The 17,368-nt window shown below is 37.4% G+C and overlaps 1 protein-coding gene across 31 annotated transcripts in view; it reads right to left on the bottom strand.

Moving 5' to 3' along the window:
- SOX6 (SRY-box transcription factor 6) overlaps positions 1-17,368 on the bottom strand; it is a 692,888-nt gene that overhangs the window by 37,759 nt on the left and 637,761 nt on the right. For all 31 annotated transcript variants that reach the window (XM_033206912.1, XM_033206899.1, XM_033206900.1 and 28 more), the window contains one exon: positions 9,665-9,773. In XM_033206912.1, coding sequence (XP_033062803.1) covers positions 9,665-9,773 — 109 coding nt within the window. The remainder of the gene's footprint in view (positions 1-9,664; positions 9,774-17,368) is intronic.

Below are 17,368 nucleotides of genomic sequence, written 5' to 3'. Positions count from 1 at the left end.
ATGCTAAAAATATATTTCAAAAGGTTCTCTATGATACAGACTAAAATACAATGACTAGGCATAGGGCTCAACCAAGAAAGACCATCTCACATCTCCGCAGTTCTCATATATGGGAACAGAAGTCAGACCATACTGCTCATACAGAGCCAGAAGAAGAGACCATTATCTTGTGAACCTACAGATCAGCTTTTTTTATAAAGGACTCACTGGAATTACAAAGGATTCGAATTATTGACTATGGAATTAAAATAAATGGAGGGCAATGAAGTTTCAGGGACATTTGACAATTGCTTTTCTTCTTCTCCACGAACAGTTCTGTAGCTGTCCAGCATGGGGCAGCTATTATCCTGTTTCATTTTGTCCCTATGTAGGATCAACCTTCCCACAGAAGAGTCAGCTTATATTGAAACACCATGAGCAATTTCTCCACCATCAAAGTAAAAAAATACATATACATATATTGATACCAGTAAGCTTCAATTTGCATTTCTAATATAAATTTAAAATGATTGAACACATTGCTTATGAAATGCTTTTTTCCAGGTCTGAGACTTGGGATATTACATTTTCGTTCAGAGTTACATGCCATAGCCTATTCCTAAATGTGGCAGTTTATAGTATATAGCAAATGACGATGTATTCTTACATAGTCTTTCCCCTCTGGTTCTATGACGTAACTTTGGCATCATCATGTTTCAGGTGTAAATACCCATTGAGCAAAAACAATTAAAAAGAAAAACCGCACTCCTAAGTGAGAGGCAAAAGTACAAGACTGATCTGTAAGGCATCGATCAGTCACAGTAGACAGTGAAAATCCTACTTATTGGCATCCAGGAGGAGAGGAGGAAAGGAGTTATTTCTAGTATGAGTTTGAATGAAAACCCACCTAACACCAGCTAAGCTTTCTCGTGTTATAACATGGCAAGATATCTACTTGAACATCCTTTCTGAAATAATATTAAAGAGAGCAGAGGAATAAAGAGACTTACAGATCTCCAAAAGCAACCTAACTACTGCATTTCCATTATTCTTAACCTCTCTAGTCTAAATCAGTCTTGAATGATTAAAGGTTAATGCATATTTATTTGGTGGTAAAGTCCAAATTCCTCAGCCTGGTAATCAAGGCCCTCCTTAATATGTCACCCATCTATTTCTGTAACATACTCAATTCAACAAATATTTATTAATTGCAAGTATGTGCAAGGCTTTGTGTTGGGCTTGGTGGAGAAGACAAAGATGAAAAAGATGATTCTTCCCTTCTGGAGTTTTCCTATGAACGTCCATCTGCTTAATGTCTGTGTCTGCTTAGATTATTCCCTCAGCTGAAAGATTTTCCTCTTCTTTTTGCTTATCCAAACCTAGGCTTATCTCCAGCCACACTTCTATCAGGTTTTCCAGAAACATTGCTGTCCACAAAGCACTGCAGCTTCCTCCTCTAAATAGCAGCTCTTTTCTGTTTCTTTAATGATGCACTTGAACATTTAATACCTTAAACTACTTTGTTTTTTATGTGTAATAAGCTTGTAATCCCAACTACATTACAAGCTCTTGAAGAATATAATGTGGTCTATATTTTTTAAAAAACCTTTCCCTCCATGCCCATAACAGTATGGTGTATATAAGAGATAATCAGTAAATTATAACTTGGTTGAACATATGGGTAAAACTGAAGATTGGGAGGCTATAAGTAGGGACAGATCCTGGTTAGAAAGACCTGGTTCCTAGCACCGGAGATTCAGTCTATAGAGACCCGCCTCTAAAGAGGCAGAAAATAGACAGCAGATAAGTGAGTACAGGCAGTGATAGACAAGCAGAACAAAACAAGAAGAGCAATCTAGAAAGAGACATTCAAAAACAGTCATGCATTGCTTAATGATGAGGATACCTTAAATGAATCCTTGGGCAATTTTGTCATTGTGCAAACATCATAGAATGTACTTACTAAACCTAGATGGTATAGTCTACTGTACACCTAGGCTACATGGTATAATAGTCCATCGCTCCTAGACTACAAACACATACAGCATGTTACTGTACTGAATACTGTAGGCAATGGCAACACAATGGTAAGTATTTGTGTGATTTGTTTAAACATATTTAAACACAGACAGGGTACAGAAAAAATATGGTACTGTACTCTTATAGGACCACCATCATATATGTGGGCCATCATTGACTTAAATGTCATTAAGTGGTGCATGACTATATAAGAACACCTTGGTTATGAAAAGATAGGAAGTCAGTAACAGAAACTGGAGGAGGACTGGGTGGGTACTGACTCCTTGGAAAAAATTTGAAACACAGTTATCAGAACTTGAAGAGCAGGAAAGGGCCAGTTGGTCAAAGTTTGGTCTCAATTCAAATCCTGACCTTAAGCAGAGAGAATTTAAAGCACATTCATAACTAGTCTGATGCTCATTAAATCCCATTACCTTAAGGTTAGGCTGAATTCCACAGCCTGCAGGTAGAAAGTCAAGTGGCTCTTACTGCCAGGAGAGAAGAATCTGGGCAAGGTCCACAATCTCAAAAGCTACAGTCAGTCCAAATATGTCAGACAGAACTCTATCAGTCAGGGTTTAATCTAACGTGCTGGTTTATGTGAAGCAGACATACATACTGCTGAGGAAGCAAGGACTGATTTTGTAGTCCCATTAGGAACATATGCTAGCTATTCTTGTCTTGGGTCTAATTTTCATGGTAGATAGTATTAATCTTTCATTGCTCAGTTGCTGTAGCAAGTTGGAGAAGTACAGTCATTACTCAGTATCTGAGAGAGATTAGTTCCAGGACCCCCTACAGATACCAAAATCCTCAGATGCCCAAGTCCTTTATATAAAATGGTGTAGTCCTTGCACATATCCTCCCACATACCTGAAATAATCTCTAGATTACTTATATAACCTTATACAATGTAAATACTATGTAAATAGTTGTTACATGGCATTGTTTAGGAAATAATCACATGGAAAAAAGTCTGTACATGTTCAGTACAGACACAACCAGCCATTTTTTTGTGTGAATTTTTTTATCTACCGTTGATTGAATCTACAGATGCAGAACTTGCAGATACAGACGGCAGACTATATTTCTATGTGATTCAGTAATGACATAGACTGGCATTTCTTCCCAGGGTAAAGAATATTCAGTCAGAAAAGTAGATCTTTTTGAGATAATTATTCATACTGCCATTGACACTTCTTTAGAAAAGGCAGCCCAATGAGAAACCAGCTATCCAGTAGGGCTAGATTCCTCACTAAAGAGAGGCTGGGTCTTTGATTGGGCTTTCTATCCTCAGCAACAATAAGCAGCAGGTTGAGTTCCTTTTATGGAGTATTAGGAGATGGAGTTATACAAGAATCTTGACATTTCACTATCTTGCCCCATCAGGACTATACATCACTTGGAGGGTTCAATGGAAATTGTTTTCTACCAACATTAAAAGTTATTTGGGAGCTTTTAAGACACAGCAAATATATTTCTTTAAGAGAAGTTTATTTGCTTGTTTAAGAGAGCTGCACTTTATATATAGTGCTGATATAAACTGGTGCACAGGATCCTCTAAAACTGTTTATATCCACAGTAAAATATATTTTTGTGATACTCATACAACAGAGTTAGTCCAGAGCCCAGAGCTTTGTGGACTCTGCTTATATCCTAGCCTCTGTGGCTGTTACTCCTTTTCACCAGGTCTTAAGCCCTTCTCACCACCCATCCTGGCCTCAGTCAACAGTCTGCCAGTTCCATAGAGATGCAATTGCCTATTCATTTCTCTGAAATGCCTGGACACGTTTTGGGTAGCTATGGAAAGCCAGACCCATATGCCCACAGCATAGTTCTAGTTAATGTTCCCTCTGATTTACCGGAGTCTTATCTTTTTACATGTATAATTTCTCATCTCTTATTCCTGGTATCTAGCAGTTGGATACCTTCTTGGGCAAAGGTATATCATCTCTGATATAATTACACAATAATTGTATTTATTTTTATTACTGCATCATCCCTAATTGATACTTATTATATTCTAGTTGCCTTGAAGGTGAATGGTTTCAATAATATAGCAGTAAAATAATAAAGTTTTAAAAACTGTCAACTAGAATCCATCTAGACCAACTTCCTCAATGACAGATGAGAAAATTTAGCGGAAGAAAATGACTTGCCAAGGATGGAACAACCAGAATTTAAGTCTTCTAGTCCTTAAGCAAATATCTGAAGGCGTGTCAAATGAAGAAATGATAAGTTTTATTGCTAGGGTCTAGAAATCAGACTGGAACCAATGGGTAGAAGTTACAAGAAAGTGAGGCAAACTTTAGTTATAAATTGTTAACAAACAGCTAATTGAATGAGGATGAGCCTCTCAAGAAGTGGTCAGTATTCTGTCTTCAGACTCTCAGAGACATTTGAACAGACGTAAAATGACTACTTGTCAGGGATATGAGAAGTGATTTCTTGGCCTGAATTACAGATTTGATGACCTCTCTCCTTTATTTCAAATTTGAGAATCCAAGAGTTGCAATGTGAGGCACTGTATTCTGGTAGGCTTGAACTAATGATCTTTATGCAGTTATAGCATTTAAACCCCACCCCACATTAGGCTACAGTTTGCCTCTGCTGCCTTGAATGAGTCATGTATCATAGAGTCAATCTTTTCTACCAGGAATAAGGATCTAGGGAGGGTAGGGGAATGAGGAAAACTTCAACACTTTCCAAGTATGTGGATCAAAGAATGAGCAGGATTTTTAAGAGAGGGCATTCATATTAAGCAGTGTGTTTTAAAGAAAAGAAGAATTATTGCAATCTCTGCTATTTGTCTTAAACAGAGCTTAAGCTGACAATAATAAAACTATCCTGAGATATAAAACTTAGAAGCAAATGGGGGTACACACACACACACACACACACACTCACACACAAATAAAGCTTCAGAAGGGTAATGTCATCTTGGCTGTGTTCCAGTTCACAAATTCAGTATAAATCTATATAATGCTTCTGAAGAAATGTGAGTGCAATAGTCCCAAAAGAGGGTATTCTTGGTACACATATCTATTTCCATTTGAATCAATGCAAAGTTTTAATACATGGAGGACAGCACATCATTCCAGTTCTGATGCAAGGTCCAACAGTCTGGCCAAAGATAATCCCTTTCAGAGTTCATCCATAAATGCTAGGCTTATCTTTCACTATGCCCCAAATCAAAATGAAGTACAACCTCTCAATAAGGCTGGGACGGAGTAATTGATGTGAAAATTGTTTTAAAGGTGTTAGAAGAATGTTTTCTTAAACAAACCATATAGCAAAACAGAAACAAAAGAAAAGTATCCCTTTAGAAACCCCAGGTATAAGATAAAAAAGAAACAGGATGGAAAAGAATATATTTAAAAAGTTGAGTCTCAACTATTGTTGCTGGAGAAAAGGAGAGCCGAGAGAAAGAGGAGGGAGCCCATCTGTGAAGGTAATTGGGAAATACTACTGGAGAGATCTTCTCATTAACAAAAAGAAAAGCTCAAGGAACATGAAAACTCAATTCAGCAAGTGGCACAAATACAACCTCTAAGCCCTTACTCTCCTCTTTTACTTCTCTAAAAAAATTCCTAAATGGAACCTATGACAGATAGATCATCTTTCTGATAAGAAATTCACTCAGTGTTTTATGAAGATTCTAATAATAATTGCAGACTTGGAAAGGACCTTAGATGAAGTCAAATCCAACATACCTCTTTTAAAAGATAAAGAAACATAAGCCCAGAGGTTCTTGTTTTTAGTTGTTTGGCAAAGGAACTTCAACTCAAATCTCCCATTAAACAGGATAGAACTCTTTCTAGTCTATAGGCAACCTTGAAATTAGGAGAGCTGGAACAAGAATTGCACTCTTGCCTAAGCAGAATAAGAAAAGGGGCAATGCCATACGAAAAGTCCATAAAAAGTTCAACAGCTGTTCACTATTCTTAATTATATGGTGACAGACTCAACTAATCAAGCCCTCTCTTCCTTACATGTCCTACATGCGAGCTAACAAATTATGTATACTCAATACATGTTAAGACTTCAACTGCTTCAAAGTATAACACAACCTTAAACATGTTTCCTAAGTCCCCAGCACCAGTGAATTTGTAGTTTTATAAATATCATGGTGAACAAGAAATGCTGTCTTGTCACATTCAAGCCAAATAACAGCTGGACTTTAAAAATAAAATTTTGAAGGCATTTGCCTTTTATATTTTTAATTTCTGTTTTCCTTGCCTATGGTTTTGTCATATGATTTTGATGAGTGGTTAATACACATCCACAGCTGCCTCTTTTGGTGACCTTTTCCTCACTGCCTCCAGGCTCAGGGCTATGAAGCATGTCTACAAGTTGCTTACTAAGTGATATTGTCATTTTCATGGCTGACAGACATTTTTCTGGGAAGCCTGGTGGAAGCAGGGCCTCATCTTCTGGGTTGGTTTACTTTCATCACTTCAGAAGCCCCACAGGAGGATGGGGTAGATGTGGAGGGAGAGCATAGCCCCTTAAAATGGCTGTTCCAAAGCCAGAGGAAACCTGTCTGGACTGAGGGATAAGACATCTGGGCCAGAGGCACAGAAGTTACCTATCAACTCAGCCCGCTAAGGAGCTCTCACTCCGAATCCTCTATAGAGCACAAAGAAGTCCTGATCTTCTTAGCGCTTTTCTCCATGATAATTATGTGTGTACATATTTCCCTTTTAATCTTCTGTCTTTCCTCACTAGACCATATGTTTAAAGAGGTCAAGGACATCTCTGCTTTGCTTCCCATCGTTTGTTCTAAGTCTAGTTTAGGGGCTGGCACATGGTAGGCACTCAAGAAATGTTGGCTGGTTGTTTTTTTAGACCAAAGACTAAGTGAAGGAGCAAATAATTTTTTAAGTTATTCTGATACTTTAGTTTCTTCTTAATCTTACTGTTAAGGGAAATATGAAGGAACAAAGTAGAGAAAGTATCATGTGTACCTGTTATCTACTCTGACTTTAATATGAAGTGTAACTCCAGCAGACTTTGCAATCAGCTCAGCCTTGAACAGATGCCAGGATACATCCTTAAGTCAGCAGAAGGCTGCTATCCATGCTAGCAGTCCTCACAGAAGCACTGCCCTTCCGTCGGTATTAGAACAGGTAATTTGACTCCATTCATGAACCCCCAAAAGCACATGAGGTCTCAATGGCAACTTCTGGGCAAGCTTTTGAAGGGAGGTTTTCACATGCTCCTTAAGCTCCTGGGCCACTACAGCCCTTCTACTATGACACTTATCAGGCACTGCTGCTGTGTGTGACAGAGTAACATGAGAGCTGGCATATGGCATGACTTGCTATATTTAGGGCAGAGGAAATGGGCTGTACTGAGGAAGGTCACAAGGAGTTTTGTTCAGAAAAACGAAGGGACCATGTGTTTCTACATACACAGTAGGGGGCAGTATGGCAGGCTGCTTGGGAGAATCTCAGCTCTAACCTTAATATGTGGTTCATAGCGAGTAATTTAATTATTCTCAGCCTCAGTTTTCTCACCTGTAAAATGGAAAACGTAATGCCTTCTTCACAATGTGTATAAGGATTAAATGAGAAAATGTGGGTAAAAAGCTTAACATATTCTCTAGTATATAAACACTTGATAAAAATGTTTTCTAAAAACAAAACAACCAGGGAAATTGGTTTGAATCTAGACAATCTAGGAGTTGAATAGAATATCCAAAAATATTTATATACAGTATGCTTCTCTAGAGTTAAATTTTTAACTTTTTCCTTTTATATAGTTAATAACTCAGATCATGATTTTTAACTTACCAAGCACATGATATCACTAACTAGATAATGACGTTACTGAGAGATAACTGACTATATTTACACCAAATATGCAGTTAAGGAAGCAAATGAAAAAAGGTGAATGACAAATTAAGAAAAGTCTTTGACAGCACAGGTAAGGTGATAGAGCTCTGTAACTACCAGTCTGTTGTCAAATAAACAGACTGAATACTCCAAAGTAATGAAAAATATTTATTTCATTACATATGGTCAACAATTTAGGTACTCTACAGTACCGTCTCCCAATAAAATTGAGATGGGCCAGACCTGAAGTGCTTCCACACAGGCTTTTAGGTCAGCCACAATTTCTGTGTTACAGTCAGATGGTTAACTGTGCAAGTAACATCATTTGGACTTCCTGGCTCCCTAGGTAGAGGAACCTCAACACTTATCAGTGGAAAACCTGCACTTTTAAGTGCCTATGAAAATAACAGGCTGTTGATAGACATTCTTCAAGGAAGACAGCAAGCATATTTTGAGTCCTCTTTATGCCTCCCTTCCTACCTATCTTCCCTCTTCCTTGTTCCTTTCCTTCCTTTCTCTTCTCTTCCCCTCCCTCCCTCCCTCTTTACTCCCATATACACATACACATCCTAATCAGAATTTATTTTAACACCTTGTCTCCCAAACTATCATCAAACATTAGTCTTTCCTACTAGTATGAAAAAGTATCATTCTGAAAACTTTCTGAAGGGCTTCCTAATGTCTAATACTACTCATCTCTGAGTCCTCATTCCAGGGATTTCTGGGCTGCCTGGGATGGCCCCAGGCTCTCACTAGAAGCCACGCCCAGTTTAGATGCTGCTATGAAGTGTCTTCATGTGTTTTCAAGGGATTAGGGTCCTGGAAGAAACCCTGCCAGTTAAAGGGATACTAGTGAGATTCTTCCCCTTAAGCTAAAGAAGGACTTTAGCTGGGACCTGAGATGGGTGAAGTATCATGTTACTCTGAAGAGAACAAATTAATCTTCCCTGACTGGTGGGACAGATTCTGCCAAAGGAACAGCTAACGGGAAAACCAGTCTCTACTCTGTGATAACACAGTAAATAACCAGGCAACATTACTATTGAAGTGCTGACCTAACCCATAAATTGTACCCAGACTCTGGGGAGCAATTTCTGCTGATGTGCTGCTGTGCATTTAAAACAAACAAACAAAAAGGGAAGAGAAGTGAACAGGCATTGATATTGGTGTGGGTAAATATTCTGAGAGGAAGGCTGGTCTTTCTACCCAGACTTCTGAAAGACGTTAGTAATGGTTACTGCATAGGCACAGACTGGGCCTTCCCCAAGCAATTATTAAGTTTATGCTAAAACTGCTGCAAACTATCATTTAATCCCCAAAATGGTTTGATTGTACCTGGGAATCACTTGATTTGGATATGCTGAATACTCTGATTTGATCATTCCACAATGTATACATGTATCAAAATCACTTTATATCCCATAAATGTATACAATTATTACTTGTCAATGAAAGACAAAATAATGCTTAAAAGTCCTCCTTTGTATGTTTTCCCTTTTTAAATGCAAATGCAGTGAGATGGATGAAACACGGAATTCTGCTGTTCATTGAAATGTAGAGGATTCTTTGACTTTAAAACTTTGATGGTAACTTGAAGTACTTGGATTGCTAAGTATTCAGTAGTGTAAGATCTAGCTGCTTCTTAAAGTCTTCTACTATAATGCACAACATAACAAACATACGTAGTTAAAGAGTAACATTTCCTTTGCTTTGCCTAAGAAATCTAGCTGATGACTCCTATGAAAAACTATAACGATCCTATATCTAGCTCAGACACACCTTTGGAAACACATGGAGCAGCAGAAAAGAGCTAGAGAAAAGTCACTCACCCTCTGCATCTTCTGGCCGAGTAAGGTCGATGACACCTGGGCCCAGTTTTCCATCTTCATTTGACTTTCCCGTTAACTGGGGTCCCAGATTCTCAAAGCGCGTTCTTTCCTAGAGGAACAAATAATCAGAGGTTTATTCTAGTTTCCAAAACAGCCACCATTTCCTTCCAGTTTCTATCTTACTTAATGGGCAAAAGGTGGATTCAAAAATATCATTTCTGACCAACATGGACTCTGAAAATCTTTCAGGAAGATTCCGTTGAAAGCTGTTTGTGACACGGACAGCCCTTACAGCATCTAGACCACAGTACCTGTAGGGAAAGGAAACCTGTAACAGGGAACCTGCCAGAGCTTCGGTGCATATCTTCGCTCTGTTGGATTTGCTCCAGTAATCTAAAAAGAATGCAATAGAGAGGATTGAGCCAACAATGCAAAAACCTGAAAGAGTGGTTCCTATTAAAATAAACGGCTAAATTTAATGGGAGAGGAATTTTCTCATTTAGAGATCATAGTTTACATTGGCATTCCTGGGGAAATACAAATTAGAATTTTATGCACAAGGATTTCAAAAACAAATATTTCAAAGCAGGCCAACCAGATGACGATTGATACTACTATTTTGTCTCAGAATTTCAACAGTGATTTGCTGAGAACTGAAAAGGAGGACATCACTCCTAGCCAGCCATGGAGCCAGCAAAGTTAAATACCCCTGCTGCTTTAGGAGGGAAACCCAGAGCTGTTTTACTTGTTCACCAGTTCTTCTAGGGGTAGGAGTCTGAAGCATCACAGTGAACACTCCCTCTGCAGCTCTCCGGATCAGTAGCAGAGGAGCTCATTGACCATCATTAATATGGTGTTCTTGTCTGCAGAAACACAGCGCATGTCCCCCTCTCATCTCCTTACTACTCTCCTGACTCAAACTTGGCTTTGTGTTGTGCTTATGAATGAATGAAACCTTGTTGTTCATTACTATGAAACAATATTAAATGTCATGTCAGCTTGAATTTACAGACATGAAATAGCAGCTTCCAGCTCCGGGAATGGTTTCTGCATGTTATACTTAATGCATTATGCAGCAGTAGAGTGCTGATTGCTGTTCAGTCTATTGTTCAATGACCTAGTTCTGTACTGAGCATGTTCGGCATTAGATGGAAACACTCTGAGTGTTCTCTTCTGTAAGATGTTTAGAAACTTAGAAATATTCTTAAAGAGCAAACATACAATTACTTGATAGAGGCTGTGCCTCATTTGTACAGCCTGACTACATTTGTGCTTTCTAATATGATTATTTTTGAATATCATTATATTTCTATAATTAATTCCCATCAGTCAAATTGTGCAGGAAGTCTTCCAGTTCCCCTTCATCATGGAATATGTTGAAATCTGTGTTGGAAGAAAACACAGCATAAACCTTGCTTTAATCTACACCATTTCTATGAAAGATTTGCAACAAAAATTACAATCACGAATTTCCCTAACTGGGTAATATACTCACTAGTTTAAATAGCAGTATGTGGGGAAACCTCTGAAATACGACACTTATAAAAAACAGAATGAAAATAAAAACCAAATTAAGTGCAGTTCCCTAATATCTTCTTATGTGAAAACACTGGTGCACAAGAACAAATTAACCCAGATGCAGGACACAACAAAAAGCAACTATAAGCCTTATGGGAGCTTCACATACAGTCAGGGAAAGGACAGCTGCTTTTAATCAGCCAATTTCTATTTTTGAGTAGCACTTTGGTTGTCATGATGTAAAGAAAAAGAATTAAAGTGGAGATGAGTAGTACCAGGGAAAGCAAAATATTCAACCTTTGTTTTATCACATTGTTTCGCATTTCAAATATTTGCATGTGAATGCTTTCCCTATGTTAAATGCAAAAGGAGTTTTGATGTGACACCTGCAATCTTCTTGGAAGAACAACCTTTAACTGTATTTTCACAGGGGGAAAAACAACTTTCTCTGAAAATCAACAGACCGTGCTATCTATCAATATGCATATTTCAAGTATCTTTCTAGTCACTCATTCTCTTTGATTTTACTGGAAAATATTCTCAGTAAAAAAATAAAATAAAATAAAGTTCCTGAAAGAATATCAATATTTTGACAAGGAAGGAGAAGAGAGAAAATTACATGCCATGGTTTGTAAAATCCTAAGACAACAAAGCTTACATGATGATAATATCTTTTCTTTTATAAAAAGTGAAGTGCACTCACAATTCAGTAGTATCAGCTTGTTTTTAATCATAACAAAAAACATTCAGAACATTCAACAACACATTCACAGTGTCTTTGAAGTCATACATTTTTCTGACTTCATTGAAAAAAAATCTGCAGAGATACTTTCCCTTTAAAATATAAATATTTTGACAGAGTAGAAGTCAAGGAAGAATATCCCATGAAATACTTGTTAAATAGGAAGAAAATAAATCAATGATAGAAATTGTTTTGGGCAGTGAGTTGCATTTTAGATTTGGTAATATTAAGCACTTGTGTTTGAGATTAAAGAAGGACGCTGCAAAGCCATGCCCTTTCATATAAATTTCCACCTAGTCTCCCAGAAGATTTCCTTCTTTTCTTCAAAGAATAGCTCAGAATATTTATTTGCCAGCCACATAACCATAAGATAAGAGGGCCTGATGTCTACAAGTTACGTCTGGGCAGCTGAGCTAAGCAAAGATTTTACCAGTGAGGTTGAACATGAGCCTAGTAAATACAGGATGTGGATGTGGGCACAGAGAGAAGTATAAAGATACTTTGGTTCCAATAAGCTTAAACTTCTGCCATTAAGTACCCATGAGCATGCTCCTATATGGAACAAATATAGACTGTGGGTGGCAAGTTCTTAAGTCCAAATTTCCACACACTTGAACTAGCTCTCACCATGTACATAGCTCCCAAGTAAGATATGTTGGAGATATAAGCAAAATACCTCAATGCTAATTTAATCCCACCCCTTCCAGGAAAATTGCCCCATCTTCATGTTGACAGTGGATTTTACATGCAGCAATGTGATCAGACACTTACTTATGCATTGTCAGTCACAAACATGCAGGCAACATAAAAGTTATTGAAAAAAAATTAAAGTCAGCTCTGCTGTGTTGTAGGACTGTTGGCTCTCTAAGTGCTTTGAAATTATGATGTATGAGGTAGATGTTGCATATTAAATAAAGATATTTAAATGATAAAGCCTCCTTTAGTGGGAGCTGATGAATGTTAAATGTTACAAGCCACAAGCCGGTAGCATCCATCATCTTCACATATTATCAGAGTCAATGACGGGGCAGCCTCACTGATGACAGATAGACTGCTGCATTATTATCCCTTATTTCCAGAGTCACTGAACAAACCATTCAACTCTTCAGGCATTATTTTTAACTTTGCATTAAATTAGCAACTTTTCCCTCCCTACCATGGCAAGATTGATCAATTTTGTGTTTGTATGGGTGGAGAGAGAGAATGAATTTGGGGTAACTAAAAGAACAGAGGTTTGTTTTCATGTAGGAAAAAAATCAACTTCCTCTTACTGGCATCAAATGTAAAATTGTGATCTGGGGAAAGAACAGCAATGAAACAGCAAGCACACAATAATGGCTTTTCTTTGCACTTAGATACAAGCTGAATTTTTGATGTGCACAGTATATTTTAATAAAATTTTATATACTATGTTTTATACACTTATTGGCTATTCCATAATAATGTGTGTGCTAACAGTAAAATTGCTCTTAAATTTATGTGTGTTATTTATACGTTCCCACGTAACAATGCTTTTTGTTGTAAAAAATATTCTGTTTATTAATGTAACTTTACAACCACTGCATCCAAGATCCGTGGTAAATTAATGACATTTTTATTATTTTATAGTGTCATTAAATTTTTACTGATCACTCCATCAAACAGAGGCAGTAAAGGCCATAATGTAAACTGGGACACTTAGATCAGGCAGCAGGAAGACATTCCATATAGTCTGAAGAAAACTGCTAGCAATAAATGATATTTATACCATCTTTAAGCATGTGAGAATACTTGGATAAGTTTGGCAAAACTGTTTCAGTAGTAGAGTGGATTGTGTACTTAAATAACAGTTTGCTTGCCAGAGAGACAAGTCTTTTTCAAACCGTATGTGAAGTGACTGATTGCAGCCATCTCCTGAAAAACAACATGTGAAATGTAGTGATGTGCTGTGTCCCTCCCTTCTGCATACCAAGACTGACCAGCATGTACCAGGCCTCAAATTATTTCAACATGGTCCTCTTTGCCACAAACTGAAGTGGAAAATGGCACACACTGAGAGAGGTTTTTTGTTTGCTGCTTTACAAACAAATATATTTCATTTAAATACACATGTCTGGTCAATGATGTGGTATATTTCATTCCAATGGTCTGAATGAGAGGTACTTTACCAACCTTTATTCAAAAGCTAATTTCTAAGAGGTGTCTGAATGTGGGGGATCATTCACGGCAGCCATGGAACGTACAACTAATGGGCCATTACCTATAGCAGAGTTAAAACAGGTAAAAAATGATTATCTCATGTTATTTTTATGTGTAGAATGCATTATAATTATGATACTCTCTACATTGATTCTCTTAAATAAACCTAAATGTGTGTTATGAACTAATTGCCAAAGATTCTATTTATGTATATATAGAACAGTAAATAAATTCTACGCTCATATAATTATGGATTTAGAAACACCTAAATTCTACATGGGCATTCTGGTATGATTCTTTCTTAGGTAAATAAGGATTTTGTTGTTGCATCTTAAAATATATATTTAAATATTAAAGACTTAAAAGTCTTTCAAATGTGTAATGATAAGGAATTTTGCAGGGAAGGTTAATACTACAGCCCCACTAATCATGTTTTGTGTGTATTCCTAAAGCAGAATTTTCTAAGAAAAATAACAAACATATGTATTATGAATATAAGTTCTCTAAGGCCATGACAATATTCTGAGATAATATCTTATCCTCAGAGTTTCAGCTATGTCTAGGTTATTGAGTGTAAGCTAAATAAGTCTTGTCATTTTCATCCTAGCTCTTAGCTTCAATTTTTATGAACGTTTGATTTCCATTTTGTATTTTGATGTATTTCCAAAACTCTTTCCTAAACTGAAAGTAAAGATTCCCCTGCAAAAGCAGCTTTCTCTTTACCCAGCTTCCCCTCCTTTCCTGTATTCACATCAGTGCAGAGGAGTCAGTGTGATTTGTCTCACTGTTTTTCTTGCCCTTCTCTGTCCAGGCGATCATCCAGGACTGCTGATTTTTCTTCCACATAGCCTATTGTCCTTGTCCCTCTCTCAATGTCATCCTGCCATCACTAACTACCCCAGCACGTCTTCATGCCCACACACCTAGCTCACTGCTGCAGCCTCCTTTCTGATCTGCCTGATCCTTGGCACTGTCCTCCCCAGTCCTTCAACTCACACTCTTCACGGAGTTCTACTTCATGTCTCTGATTCAAAACCTTCCATGGCTTCCCATGTCTATTGCATTTCCTCCAAGCTCCTCTACATGGTTTTCAAGGTCTTTCATACACTGCTCCCCACACACCTTTTTAAACTCAACTTCCTACAGTTCTCCTGTCACGTATCCTCTGGTTGGGGTGGGCAGTGACTTGCCTTCCAATAATAATACCACGATCATCCTTCCTTCTTGCTTCTTCTTTGCCAAATCCTATTCATATGGAAAAACCCAAGTTTTCCATGAACTCTGTAAACTCTCTGATCTACCTACTCTCTGATATACGAAAAGTCTTAGTTTTGCCTACATAATTAGCCCCTAGTTACGTACTATGTTAAATAATTGGACTTTTGGTTCATGCATACCACCAAGTCTCCCTCGATAACATCAAAAGATTTTTCAAGCCAGAGATTGTATCTTAGACCTTTTCTATATATCTTACAGAGCATTTAGTATTAGTGTCCATAAACACTTGCACGTTTATATAAGGCCACATAACTAATCTAGCCAAATAAATAAAAAACATGCTGCACAAGTATCTAAAAGGGCAATAATAATCAAAGCAAGGAAATTCAGAAAACACCTTAAATATTTTATAAAAGAGGTAAGTAAGCAATCTTAGAAGAGCACAATTGAAAAATGCAATTTGATCATATAATTTAATGCGAAAAAGAGATTTTGAGTGTAACTTGGAATTTTTGCAGATTAATACAATCCATCTTTGCGAAGTCTTTGCAAAACTCTGGCAAAAGAAGATACTACATATCATAAACACTTGGCTTAAAAAGCAGTACACATTTCAAAATAAAAGGTTCTGTCTTGTTTTGAAAGCAAGGCAATGCTAAGTATAATGCTAAGAGATATTCTGTCTCTTACTCTGAACGACTTTCTTTAATTCCTTGTTCTATACATATCTTGCTATGCTGTGATTCTCCAGAAACATCACTTCACCACACGTGTGGTTTCCTTTTTGACTCAACAAACACTATCATTTTGTTATACTTCATTTTATATCCTTTATTATGCATTTAGTAATTTAATGAATGGTCAAAAATGTAGGCTTTACACTAGAAAGCAACCACATGTTCAAAAGGTGATTATATTTTGAGGGAATTATTTTAGAGGCATTGGACTTACTTTCCTAGTGACATTGCGATGTTTCTAGAGTAAGTAATCATGATAATATAGACTTTGGCTGGATGAAATGAGGTTCATTATTGAACCTCGTTTTTAAATAATATTTTTTCAGCTAAAACTATTAATTTGTCTAGCTTCTCATACATTTTTAACACCAAAATTTTGCTAGCACTTAAGAATTAGTTAAGGACTAACTGCTGTTTTCCAATTGTGTTTGCCATCACAGCATAAATAGATCTATTGGTGTAGAAGCAGGGAAGAATGGCACACACTGATCATCTACAATGTGCAAAGCCCTTTCCATTGAGTACTTCCTTTAATCTCATACCAATACTACGAAGAAAATACTATTGTTATCAACCAGAAGAAGGTGAGGTTCAAAACTAATTTTTATATGGGTTAAGTCATTTAATCAAAATTTAGATAGGTATTTGTACTGAGGTGAAGTTTGAATAATAACTCGACAATTACCATGCGTTCTCTCTGAGCCTGTTCCCATATTTGTGAAATGGAATAGACAATGCTCGTGCTGCAAGGGCTTAATGATTAAATGAGAGATTATACATGTGAGTGCTTTGCAAAAATATAGCAACTCATAAAATATCCATTTCTGTTAAAGATATTATTTAGTGTTTGCTAAGTATCTCAAAACTAAACAACAGTGAAGACAGTGTCTTTATCCAAAGGTCAATATCCTTTCTCCTATATCAACAATAGAACAATACATAACCAAAGATGCTTTGCTTTTCCTTCCTTCCTTCCTTCCTTCCTTCCTTCCTTCCTTCCTTCCTTCCTTCCTTCCTTCCTTCCTTCCTTCCTTCCTTCCTTCCTTCCTTCTTTCCTTCCTTTCTTCCTTCTTTCTATCTACAGAGTCTCACTCTATTGCCCAGGCTGGAGTGCAGTGGCATGATTTTGCCTCACTGCAACCTCTGCCTCCCAGGTTCAAGCGATTCTCCTACCTCAGCCTCCCAAGTAGCTGGGGTTACAGGTGCACACCACTACACCTGGCTACTTTTTTTGTATTTTTAGCAGAGTCGGGGTTTCACCAAGTTGGCCAGGCTGGTCTTGAACTCCTGACCTCAGGTTATCTGCCTGCC

This window comes from Trachypithecus francoisi, unplaced genomic scaffold, assembly GCF_009764315.1.
Source record: "Trachypithecus francoisi isolate TF-2019V2 unplaced genomic scaffold, Tfra_2.0 Lachesis_group8, whole genome shotgun sequence".
Classification (NCBI taxonomy): domain Eukaryota; kingdom Metazoa; phylum Chordata; class Mammalia; order Primates; family Cercopithecidae; genus Trachypithecus; species Trachypithecus francoisi.
Note: the sequence above shows the minus strand (reverse complement) of the source record. Positions and strands in the feature narration are given on the sequence as shown.